We start from the raw sequence: 12394 nt of genomic DNA on the forward strand, positions 1-12394 counted from the left end.
TAATGTTGGACAAAGACCCATCATTCATTTGCCTGTACTGAGACTGTAACAGAAAAATCACTTAGCGAAAGTGCATTGTAAGATTTTAAAAAATTGCATTTTCATACATTTCGGTTTCACCATGTAGAAATTACAGCAGTGTTTATACATACAGTAAATCCTCAAATTGTGTCCGGGATTCTATTTGAAGCCGGGCCTCGGATAATAGCCGGGGGCGTGGCCGATTCGGACAAATAAAGGCCGTCCGCCAAATTCAAGCCGGGGTAATATTGCCTACAAGTAGGGCTATCAGTCCATGAGCACTAGAAGACATTGTTTCGATTTAACTCAATTAAATAAAAGAGCTCTTCTTAATATTTTATATTGTTGGTTGGTTTAATTCTGTTGCCAATAAAAAGTCGTTGTCCTACACCATGGTTCTCCAACACGTTGATCTCAAGCTACCAGTCGCTTACCGCCCGCTTCTAAGTAGCTTGCCAAAGGCTGAAGCAGTATACATTTAAACACAATTGTTGCCGCAAGGCATTCCAGCCTACGAATTTAATAAAAAGTAAATCAGGCAAAATAAAAAATTAACTCAATTTAGGCTACTTGGCTACGCAATAAGGTTTCCATGTTTTTACAGCACAGCGCATGTTCAATGAATGAATGAAAGCGGCTGCCTTGACTCGCAATAAACAGACAGGTGGAAATCCCGACTCTCTTTCAACTACATAAAACTTAACAGTGAACCATCAAATACCCCCCAGATTTCAGTGCCCATCAGTCCCAACATTTAGCAATAGAATCAAACAGTCCAAAAGTAAATTAAATCCCAAACCAAAGCGAAAATCTTTTGATAGCCTACCGGTATGCTGCTCCAAACGAAACGCATGTCTCACAATAAAACGCACTTTAGGGAAAAAAAGATCCTGTTGTTATCTACGCTAATTTGTTATTGTTCATGAAGGCGCGTCTGGCAAGTTGTTATTTTATGGATTCTGGACTTGTATATGACTTACCAAACGGTGTTTCCTGATTAGCCTACACTAATTGATTTCTGAACGGTTGCAGGAAGTGTTGAACAGTGTTGGCCCACTTTAAGTGTAGCCTTTTACTTTATTTCTAATAATAAAATTCTACAACAGAAGCCTAATAATAAATAAAGGCCTGCCTCGAATACAAGCGGAGAATCCGACCCTTTCTCACCACCTACTCCACTCAGCTCCTTGTTCAAGCAATGGTCCTGTCCCGCCTGGACTATTGCAATTCTCTGCTGGCTGGCCTTCCAGCATCTGCCATCAGACCCCTACAACTCATCCAGAATGCTGCAGCCTGTCTGGTATTCAATGTTCCCAGACATTCACGTCACCCCCCTGCTCAGCAACCTCCACTGGCTGCCTGTTATGGCTCGCATCAAATTTAAAACTTTGGTGCTTGCATACCAGGCAGTTAAAGGATCAGCCCCTGTGTATATTCAATCCCTTATCAAGACCTATACACCAACAAGACCCCTCCGTTCTGTCACTTCGTGCCGTCTGGCGCTTCCCCCTCGCCATACCTGCACTTCACGCTCACGACTGCTGTCTGTCCTGGTCCCACGGTGGTGGAATGACCTCCCGGTGAAAGTCAGAACGGCAGAGTCTCTGACCTCCTTCAAGTGCAGACTGAAGACCCATCTCTTCAGGCTACACCTTTCCCTCCCCAACTCACAATCACTGTGATTAGCCTTAGACCGTAATGGCACTTATGTATAGATATCGTTACTTGTATAGGTATTGTTGTTTTTATTGGCTGTTGTTGTATTCTAGCTGCCAACAGTGGTGTTAGTTTGAAAGCTGATTGTACTCTTCAAGGGTTCTGAATTTCTGTATGTTTACACGAGAACTGTACTGTCCTCTCAGGTCTACTTTTGCACTTGTTCTTGTGATTGATTTGCACTTTGTTGTACGTCGCTCTGGATAAGAGCGTCTGCTAAATGCCACGTAATGTAATGTAATGTAATGTAACAAGCCTGCCCCAAATAAAGGCCTGTGCTTTGTGCAGCCTAAGTAAATAAAAGACCCCGGACACAATTTGAGGTCCCCCTGCCATTTCAGGGCCCCATAAAGTGGACACAGCAATGTTATGTAAATTAAAGTAGTCATGTTTAGTCATTTTGTTGCAAATCCTTTAAATCACAACTTCCTAATGTGACCTATCAACATCATGAAAGTCTGGATATATCTTCAGGTTCTTTTCTGAAGCCAATGTAGAAATATGCTCACACCAGTCACACATTCACATATGCACTTTAGGCATACATGTAGGCACACACTCTCACAAGCACTGTTCATCAGCACATCTTAAATAAGAGGGGGCTGCTGGGAGACTCAACCTTAACTTTTCTTGTGCATCTATGGGCCCAGTGTATTGAATCTGGAAAGTACCAGTGTTTGCTGCAGGGGGCAGTCCCATAGGATGATGCACAGGGAAGGGAGGGTTTCAACAGCATGTCATAGTACAACAGTGAACCCTGCTGGTCAGTAGGGTGTCCACAATTCCAGGCTGTTAGGCTGTAAACAAAATATAATTTCCTCTACCTTATGTATGCCTTGCCCAACAATTGGCATGGCCGGACTCGGAGTAGGACGATTGATAGGTTATTGGTAGGTGATAGGTTGCATTCCATAAGCCTTTCATCTGGTGGAGCCAATGGGGCATGATTCACATAAGAGGACAAAGGGTCCTACCAGGAGGTAGCAACAGAGAGTCAGGTTCATGTGCGGACACAGAGGCAGAAAAAGGCAGAAACATATCAGTGTGAGCGAAACAAGTTTATTGATTTACATTAAGCCATGAACTCATAAGGGATTGGCTCCAGCAGTTGGGGCTCGTTGCTCTTGGTGCTGACAAAGTGGGCAGGCCGTGGGGCAGCTGGCTGCAAACAGAGACAAAACAGACATGAGAACTAGCAGACCATGATTACGGATGTGACTGCATGATGAATGTAGGCATGCATAAGGCATGTTAGTGGAGGGTTAAATACAAAAAGCAAACCAATTCACCATGGATCAAGTCCGGTCAGATGTGCAATTGTAACTTGAGGCATCACTGGTCAGAATTCTACATTTCTTAACGGCTCAAGGACTTTTATTTTCGTAGAAAAGTACAAATAAAAACAAGCAAATGGTAAACTTTGGCCAGCACTCCAAGCACTGCTGCCACCTTCAATTTCATTGGGTGGGGGACAATGATTGGATGCCTGATGTTGGTAACATGAATACAGTTAAGCTAAGCTTTTAATGGATAAACAGACTAACTTGTAAGGACTGAGCAAAAATTTAACGACACTGTCTGAAAAAAGGCAACAGCTAAAAAAGGAACACCAGTCTACCTAGTAGTTTGCTTCAAAGTCATTACCTTCATTTAGCAGAAAGTCCTACCCATATTGGCTTAGAATAAATGCAAGTTACGCTGCATTAACCCTTTACTCCGCAATCGGCAATGTTGCCTGATTAATGTACAAAATAGTTTGAAAACATTCCCTGACCAAACATTTCCAGTCCAGTTTTGGAAGGGTCCTGGATTTAACTCTGAACTTCTCCAATGAGCTCAGAAATTGTGCTTTGTGATATGGCCAAGTTAACTAATGTTACAGTAACCAAGAACCAAAGTACAAATTCGAAATGGCTACATACCCAAAATATATATGACTGAAGGGGGGGGGGCTGTAGTGTAGTGGTTAAAGGTACATGACTGGGACCCGCAAGGTCAGTGGTTCGATCCCCGGTGTAGCCACAATAAGACCCATACAACCAATGGGCCCTTGAGCAAGGCCCTTAACCGTGCATTGCTCCAGGGGAGGACTGTCACCTAGACAAGTCTAATCAACTGTACGTCGCTCTGGATAAGAGCGTCTGCCAAATGCCATTAATGAAAATTATGCTTGTGTTTGGTTTTTGCCAGGAAAATGTAATAAATGAAAAATGCTCACGAGTTGTAAAAATGTAAAACATTTTATTGACTTGGCACCAATGTGTTTATTATACAACTACGTTGGTAGTTATCTAATGAATGCAGGTAGTAGCAAAGATTGTTAGCTAGTTAGCTATCCATCCAAGTTACTGTGAAAGGATGAAGCCTATAAGCTATAGCCCAAATATAAAGAAAGCCAAGCACAACAGTGTAGTTAGCATAGGTCTCGACTCGATTAGTCCATAGTTCAGTCATTTCAAGAAGGCGAAACTAAAGACATATGTAAACATTCATTTCAACACAGACCTAAACTTTCACAAATTAAAACATATAATTGACCATGGCAGAGAAGCGCAACTCTTAACACAAATAGAAACATTTAACCCTTTGACATCAGCACCATCTTTTATCCATTACTTTAAGACGGCATGTCCGAAAACATGATCAAGACAACATAGGCTAGGCCTACACATTTGCGCAATTATTTTGGCATAGCTTAAAAAATTACGTGTGTATGTAAAAAAACAGATAATTAACCACAGAGAATGTGTTGAGGGAAAGTAAGGCTGGGGGGTCACAGAGCTTTTGGCAGTGGGGATAAATAATCTAAATAAAAATATAGCACTTCCTTGTACTAAACTGTTGTTGAAACAGAATTTCAAACCATTTCAAAAGATCTATAAGTACATGCAATGTTAAAAGGCCTACATACAGTTTCCTTGTTTTTAAGCTTTTCATGTCTGAGTTTTTGATTTGTGTTCCATAAAGATTTAATAAAGAAAACGTTGGTCTAAGTATGCATATTTTAGAGTCAAAGTGCTATTTTCCCAACCTCTGAGTCTACGTAATCTGCCTCTAAAACAGCCAAAAGCCTTGAAACATTCTGAGAGCCCTGTTGATCTTACTGATTAGTCAGTTAAGTTATTTACTGGTGATTTTGCTCCTTGATCCCTCTTCATTTCTATTACACTATTATATTCTCTCCACTTCAGCTACACTTTTGCCACGGTGCATGTTAACAGAAAGCTGCTCACAGGAGGCGGAGGGGGAAGGGTTAGCGAAAAAGTAATTTTATCGACTTCTCAAAAAACCTATGTCACAGATTGCCAACGTTTTGTGGGCATCTTGGATACTAAAACCAGGAAGAGAGTGCTGATGCATATGACCCTTTAACAATAACACACTTGGAAAACGGTAGCAATTGTGGTGTTAGTGAAAATGAGTAATCGCGTGCAGTTATTGTTAAGCATGTTTCCAAAGGCAGTTTCTGAGCAGCCCACGAGTACCTAACACACATAATTCCAGAAGACAAGCTCATTGATTTCGTCCTCCATGCCCGCCCGGTTACATGTAATATATGCTGCATGGTTGCGGGTCTTCAAGAAACTTTACCGCATAAGAACAATACAATAATATGGATGCAGTCTAATTCTGTATCCCCTAGAACATTATATTGAATTGTAAATTAATATTTGATTTCAGGTTTGCTATGAAAACTACAGTAAACCGTTGCCATGTCCACTTTGAAGTAGGGATGTGACATATCACCAGTTTTTGTAACCGGTTACCATTCCCATTTTTTAAACGGTTAACCGGTTAACCGATACTGCTTATCACCGCAAGAGGTCGTATCTTTTTTCACTGAGAAATTCCATTCCATTTTTAAACTTTATTTTGGCCATCTCAAAAGTTAAATGTTAACATTCTAAGTCAGATAATGGAAATTCAGCCTAATTGCCAAATTAAATATATACATTGACATCGTGCAGTGTGTCCTCACAGCAAAAATCTGTAGTTTACATCCAGGCATGCTGACCAATCGGGAGTCTTTTTAAATTTTTTATTCATTTTTTTTAATACGTTGTTTAAAATAATAATTCTTCATGTTTTCATCTGTCTTCCCTATGGCTTCTGCCTGATAGACTTCATTTGCATGAAATCTGAAAATATGCTGCTGCTAACAACTTTGTCAGACAGGATTGTGCACTCCAAATGACATGGTCACGCAATACTTGCCTGATGTAACACCAGGGCTATTTTACCCTAGGCAACTGGTCTAATGATTTTACTTTGATTCCAATACAGGTCACTGAACTATTTGATGTATTTTTATGTAACAGTAAACTTGTATTTTAAATGCAAATGCATTTTATATGGCATGGGACAATCGTGGTGGTGAGATTAATGTGTCCATTTTTCGCTGAAAGCAGGGAATTCTCGCTTTCAATATCCAATGGATAAGTAGGCTAATGATAATGTGTTGCTTTATTTATTTTACGTAGATATCGCAGTGGAAAGCAAAGTTCAGTTCGCCGGAAATTTGAATTAGCTTGTCAACAAATAAACATGGATGAAAAAACGCCATAGAACAAGCCATAAGTGAACAACAGCTACAGATTTTAACACACACAGGAATTATTTGACAACTGTAATCCTGTGGCTTTAAATTCCATGCAGTGTTTGCATTCTTAACCCTCTGAAATGGCCGCAGATTGCTTGCTTGTACAACTGTAGCTTGTGGATTTAATGTAAACAGAAGAGTTCTCATTGTGTAATTAAATTAAGTGAAACTTACATACATTCACTAAATTATTAAGTCCTTTGTGAGGTCTCAAGAAGCAGATGTGGCAATAGATGCCAGGCCTTCCAGGGAAGCAATGGCTCAGCTGCCCAATGCCAAGCAGGAGTCAAAATGTAGCCTGCAAAATACAGCCTCTCCCTCCTTTTCTCTCCATTCTCCCTCACATTGCAGGCCTGCAGCCTTTCACCTACTTGCATCCCAAGCTCAAGGATGTATGGCCCATCTTATCACTAGAGACACTTCATCTTCAATCCTGAAAAATATAGGATTCTGGGAGACCAAATAATTCAGATTTAGAAATTTGTTGATGTTGGAGGTTAGGGGTTGCAGTGTGCTCATGCATTAAGTATTTTATATGATAAGACAGTCAAATGAGTCAAATAACCATGTACCAATCAGAGGTAGAAATTTTAACTCATAGTTAAACTTTTTCGATTATAAAATGGTGGAGACTGCCTCTGTCTCTTCAGTTCATGCTTGACCACCTTGTATGTCCAAGTACTGGAATTTTTTCAGCAAAAAAAAAAAATCCTTTTCTTGGACATTACATTATTGGCATTTGGCAGACGCTCTTATCCAGAGCGACATACAGTTGATTAGACTAAGCAGGAGACAATCCTCCCCTGGAGTAATGCAGGGTTAAGGGCCTTGCTCAAGGGCCCAATGGCTTTGCAGTTCTTATTGTGGCTACACCGGGATTAGAACCACCCACCTTTGTCCCAGTCATTTACCTTAACCACGCTACAGGCACGCTAAAATGCCAACCCCCGTTCACAGTAAGCAACTACGTTAACCAGTTGCCGGAAACCCATTCATTTTTTTTATGAAGCTGAGCAACCCGGCAACTGTGACTGACAAAAAAAAACTGCCAGAAAAAACATGCCTCAGTTTATATTCATGGGTATTGTCAGACAGCCAATCATTAAATTGTTCTGCCCAGCTTCACTCATTACAATGAAGGAGCAGCTATAAAACAGGCTTCATGGCAAATATAGACTAAGTTTAGTATATTGTATCTCAGGGACAAGGATCTGTCTCATATGTTGGTTGATTCTGGGGAAGGATAATTAACTCTGTAATAGTGGTTATATGAGCAGCTGACATAAATAAATAGGGCAAATCCTGTGATGAATGTTTAAGTATTGTAAAAATGTCCATTGTAATGTGCCTCCCTTGACATGTGTTGTTTGTTTATTTTTTTTAACTTTTTTTCGCCCTTATTTTTAAATGTTATGTTTGTTCACTAATATATATGTATCTATGTATATACCAGTTGTGTGGCTGTCCGATACATACATAAAGGGTTTATTTATATTTTATTTTATTATTATTTTGTAAAATGTTGAAAACGCAATAAACATACTGTTGAAAAAAAAAAGTTTAGTATATTGTGTCTCGCCGTTATTTCTCTTCAACAAAAAGAAATTGCTGCACAAGACCATTAAGAGGACACATTGGCGAAACAACTACAGCTGCAGAATGCAAATACAGGAGTGAAACAGTTCAGGTTATAGTGCTGTAGGAAACTAAAACCAAAAACCAGCACAGAGACTAGCCATCCAGGACTGGAGTTGTGCAACCCTGCTTTAAACCACTTAATCACCTCTTGTAATGGTATTAGAGAACAGGAAGTACAGAAGATATGACATTTTAAATGTCAAGAATTTTAATCGTTAATGCAAATAATTAAGTCAAAGTATTCCAACATAACCCACATTGTAGAATTAGTATGTGATTAAGGTGAAAACAAGATACTATAAAGTTCTCAGAAGATTCTCAAATATTAAATGATTTGGCAGTTTGATTGAAGAATTATAGCCAATTAATCTGATTTCACACAACTCAGCATTTTTTAGGTGATGGCCCCCTACATTTCAGAAGGCTCGAGCAGAAAAACAAAGCAGCACATGAAGCTTGAATTCTCTGGATTTCCATTCATCATTGCCAACCACAACATAAATGAAAAATAAATTGGAGACGCATTTGAGTTGACACATACTGGCCCTACTGGTTCACTTCATAAATTGCTGAAAAATTAATAAAAGCCAGTTACATAGAAGCAGAAGGTTTCCAAAACAGTGCAGCCCATTGGGATGCAATTATGAGCATGTTGTTGTGTAAGCTGTGAGCATGTAAGATCACAGGGCAATGTGGTACTGTACAGGACTGCAGTATTGAGTTTTTGAACTTACCTGACGCTTCAGCTCCTCCCAGGTCCCCGCCTGCTTGGCCTCAATCTTTTTCTTCTCGTTCTCCTTGACACGCTGCAGGAAACTGTCCCGGCTCTTCGAGTGCTTGATGTGCTCAATGCGCACATTGATTCTCTTCGCCAGGATCTTGCCCCTGCAGGGAGAGCTCACTTGTCACACCAACACAGAACACAGCAGTGAAACAAGATCACATGTCTCCTTTGACAGGCCTCAGTGCAAACCCAGGTTCTGTTTGCCTAAGCTGTGAAAGGATGGATATTCTACCCCACATGAATGACCATCAAGGAAACTATATTTCCCTTGTGGCAAAGTGAAAGTGGGGACAAACAACACCTCCTGCAGGACAACAACAACAACCTAAACACTGTTCTACTCCATGTACGTACTTGACCTGCTTGTTGACAATGATGCCCACAGCATGCTGGGTAACATTGTACACACGCCCAGTCTTGCCATGGTAGCATTTGTGAGGCATTCCTTTCTGGATGGTTCCTGTTCCCTGTAGAACACAAAAAAATCATTCCATGTGAAAACGGCACATTTTAGAAAAACCTCCCACCACATGGTCTCAGAGTTATGCCTCTTAACAAAACCTAAATAATAGCAAAAAATGCACTCACAAATTTGCTATTCATTTTAGAGCATTTTCAGCAGCCTGTAAAACCTGTTCGAATAAAAATATCACCATGAAGAATTTTAAGCTGTCTTAAGACAGAAAACATTTTAGCATTTTACCATTTATCACACATGGCTATGCAGGCAGCTCAAGTTGTGTTCGTGCGCAGCTGGTGCCAAATTCACCAAAGGTCAAATGTACCTTCTATAAGTCTATAAATCCTGTTTGTACATCATGTATACAATTGTTCAAAACACTCCATGCACTTCCTAAAATACTTTAAACCCCAATTTTGGCACGATGAATATGCACACAAAAACACTCATAATGGTGATACCTATATTAACAGGATTCTGAAAATGCCCTAAAATGAAATGCTAATTTGCAAGTGTATTTTTTCCTATTATTTATGGAGAAAAAAAACCTTGCAATCTTTCAGAACCCATTTAAAACAATGTGTATGCCTGTTTATAGTTAAACCTGAGAAGATAATTGGTTCACTTTGTGTGGAATGACTCCAAAATAGACAAGTTTCACATCCCTGGGGAAGACAAATATGCTGTTATCTGAAAGACTTCTGTATATTACCTTGAAGACATTAGCAGGCACATGAAACACTGGACCCAAAAATATTGTTGCTGCACACTTGGAAGGACATGAATATAAGCAGGCATTTAAGTGTGCTTTATCTCCAAAACTTATTTGAAATAAGTCAAAAAGTACTTTCATATAAATGTCAGTCAACAATGGTCTTGCTCAATATACTTGAATACTTTCATACTAGAAATAACATTCTACAGTTTCAACACTCACACAGACATTTTGCTTTGTGCCAGTAAAGACGAGTTCATATTGTTTACAAGACAATTGTCGGAGACATCATCATTGATCACCCCCCAAAAAAGTTCACCTTGGGGCCTTGAAGGAGAAAAACAGGAAGGTGAAAAACAAGCAAACCTTAATGTCGACAATATCTCCTTTCTTGAATATGCGCATGTAAGTAGACAGGGGAATAGGGCCTGTTGAACAAAGAGAATTACACGGTTAGCCATAAACTTTCAAGGCAATACTCCATTAAACACATTCCCCCAACCACCCTAACTGCAGGCTGATACTCACCATGCTTACGGAAGGGTCGAGCAAACATGTACCGTGTCCCTCTCCTCTTGCCTCTGGTGTTGGTCATGATGGTGGTTTACTGAAGGGCAATAGAAAACTGGTAAACACACTCAATCTTCAGTCTTCCCACCCAGGTAAATGGCCACCAGCCGCCACTGGTCATATTAGCGGCAAAACAGTTTTTTTAGGGCACTGGCGAGCAGGCTATTGTTAACCATCTATTCAGTTCAATAATACTTCTAATTACCCAACTCATGTCGCTAGCGACCAGGGTTGAGATATTTCTAGCTAGCAAGATAGCAGAAAAAAAAAGGATATGCCAAAAACAATACGCCTGATATACACCGTTTTACGCCTTGCCCCTCCCTCAGCCTAGTACACCCGTCAACCAAGTCGGTCACTGTAAGAACACCGAGTTAGGCTAGACTACATTCTCGAGAGCCTGTTAGCCAACTGTAGTTCCACAGGCACAGTCGAGAGTTATTTGTGCAAGATCCACTGCAGGGAATGCAATCGGCATTGCATGATTTTGTTTTTACATTAAATCAAGGGTTCCGGACAATAACATGTGTCGGCTATGACATTACACGCAAAAGACATCTGGTCCAACTACGGCTGTTGACCATCATAAAGTTAACCGAACGCACATGCAGCGCCACGCTCCGATAGCTCGGCTATAATAGTTCTCCATAATTTCATATTTTCTCATAATACAGCCATGCCTTATGTCAAATTTTACGACACGGTCGTGTACTGTGTAATTATCATTAAGTAGTACCATATTTAAAATGTTACGGATAACTACTGCAATTATTTGAAAGTCTATTAAAAGGGAACACTTACTCTACGCTCCTCACAAGCTAGCGAGTTGGGCGGAAAGAGAGATTAAGCCCCAAGACTCCTCCCTCTATGGTAAATCCAGGAGTCTAGTCAAATCGCCTGGCCCAAAATAGGAAGAAGTAAGGAAATTAAAAGTAAAAAATAACTAGAATGTAAAGTTCATGAAATTAATCAATGTGGTTACTTCAGCAGTTGTTTAGCTGTTACCAGAAGAAAATGTTAGTAAACTGTAGCATATAAGAAATTGATTTAGATTGTGGTGACTATGAATAGTGACCAAATTATGACTTGACCTGCAGACCGACTCAATTTGAAAGATGGAATAGCTGGATTTTACAGCAGTGTATACAATCAATCTACTCTGGACCAGTGTGAATATTATAAAGTTGGAATGACATGTCGAGGTTAAAAGCTGAAGAAGTTGTACAGTGCAGAAAAGACCTGTAGCGTAGTGGTTAAGGTACATGACTGGGTCCCGCAAGGTTGGTGGTTCGATCCCCGGTGTAGCCACAATAAGAGCCGTTTGGCCCTTGAGCAAGGCCCTTAACCCTGCATTGCTCCTGGGGAGGATTATGTCCTGCTTAGTCTAATCAACTGTACGTTGCTCTGGATTAGAGTGTCTGCCAAATGCCATTAATGTCATGGAATGGTTTAATTTCAATCCCAATTTGGCATACCTGACTATACTAATTAGCAGTTCAAAAGGATATCTAGCAGTTGAATGAGGTGTGCTTTGTTAAGGTTGGGAGTGAGAACCAATAAGACAGTAGATCTCTAGGAACCCAACAGGGTTGGTTACCACTTTGTTAGACAGCGCACAGCTCCCATAAAGGCATGTAAAATGCAGTTCAGATACTTTACTGCCATGATATTTTCTTGCAAAACTGCACAGAAATAGTTTGTTACTTTTTTTCGTATGCTATAACAATATAGGCCATTGGACTTAGCATATACAAAGCCTCCACTATTTTTCATAAAGATTAGCAGCATGGGAGTAGGAATTATACATCTGTATACAACATTAATTTCTTACTTTACAATAATATGCTTTAAACAGCGGATAACTATTTTGTCCACTTCCATTTAACAATC

The 12394-nt window shown here is 40.0% G+C and overlaps 1 protein-coding gene and 1 non-coding gene across 3 annotated transcripts; both read right to left on the reverse strand.

Annotated features, from left to right (window-relative positions):
* Positions 1-2776: 2776 nt before the first annotated feature.
* LOC133126076 (large ribosomal subunit protein eL21) lies at positions 2777-11385 on the reverse strand. Of its 2 annotated transcripts, none has more exons than XM_061237892.1 (6): positions 11306-11384; positions 10463-10541; positions 10301-10362; positions 9114-9226; positions 8710-8860; positions 2777-2899 (listed from the first exon to the last, which is right to left on the reverse strand). In XM_061237892.1, exons 2-6 carry the CDS (start codon positions 10527-10529, stop codon positions 2810-2812), a joined length of 483 nt encoding a protein of 160 aa, XP_061093876.1. In that variant the 5' UTR covers positions 10530-10541; positions 11306-11384; the 3' UTR covers positions 2777-2809. The 2 variants fall into 2 exon arrangements, with proteins under 2 accessions (XP_061093876.1, XP_061093877.1); XM_061237893.1 differs by lacking the exon at positions 2777-2899 and adding an exon at positions 6707-6787 and having other exon boundaries at positions 11306-11385.
* Positions 8917-9051, reverse strand: LOC133127807 (small nucleolar RNA SNORA27). Its single transcript, XR_009708669.1, has one exon. It is a non-coding gene; the product is annotated as a small nucleolar RNA SNORA27 (small nucleolar RNA).
* Positions 11386-12394: the final 1009 nt, after the last annotated feature.

This window comes from Conger conger, chromosome 4 (assembly GCF_963514075.1).
Source record: "Conger conger chromosome 4, fConCon1.1, whole genome shotgun sequence".
In the NCBI taxonomy this organism is placed as follows: domain Eukaryota; kingdom Metazoa; phylum Chordata; class Actinopteri; order Anguilliformes; family Congridae; genus Conger; species Conger conger.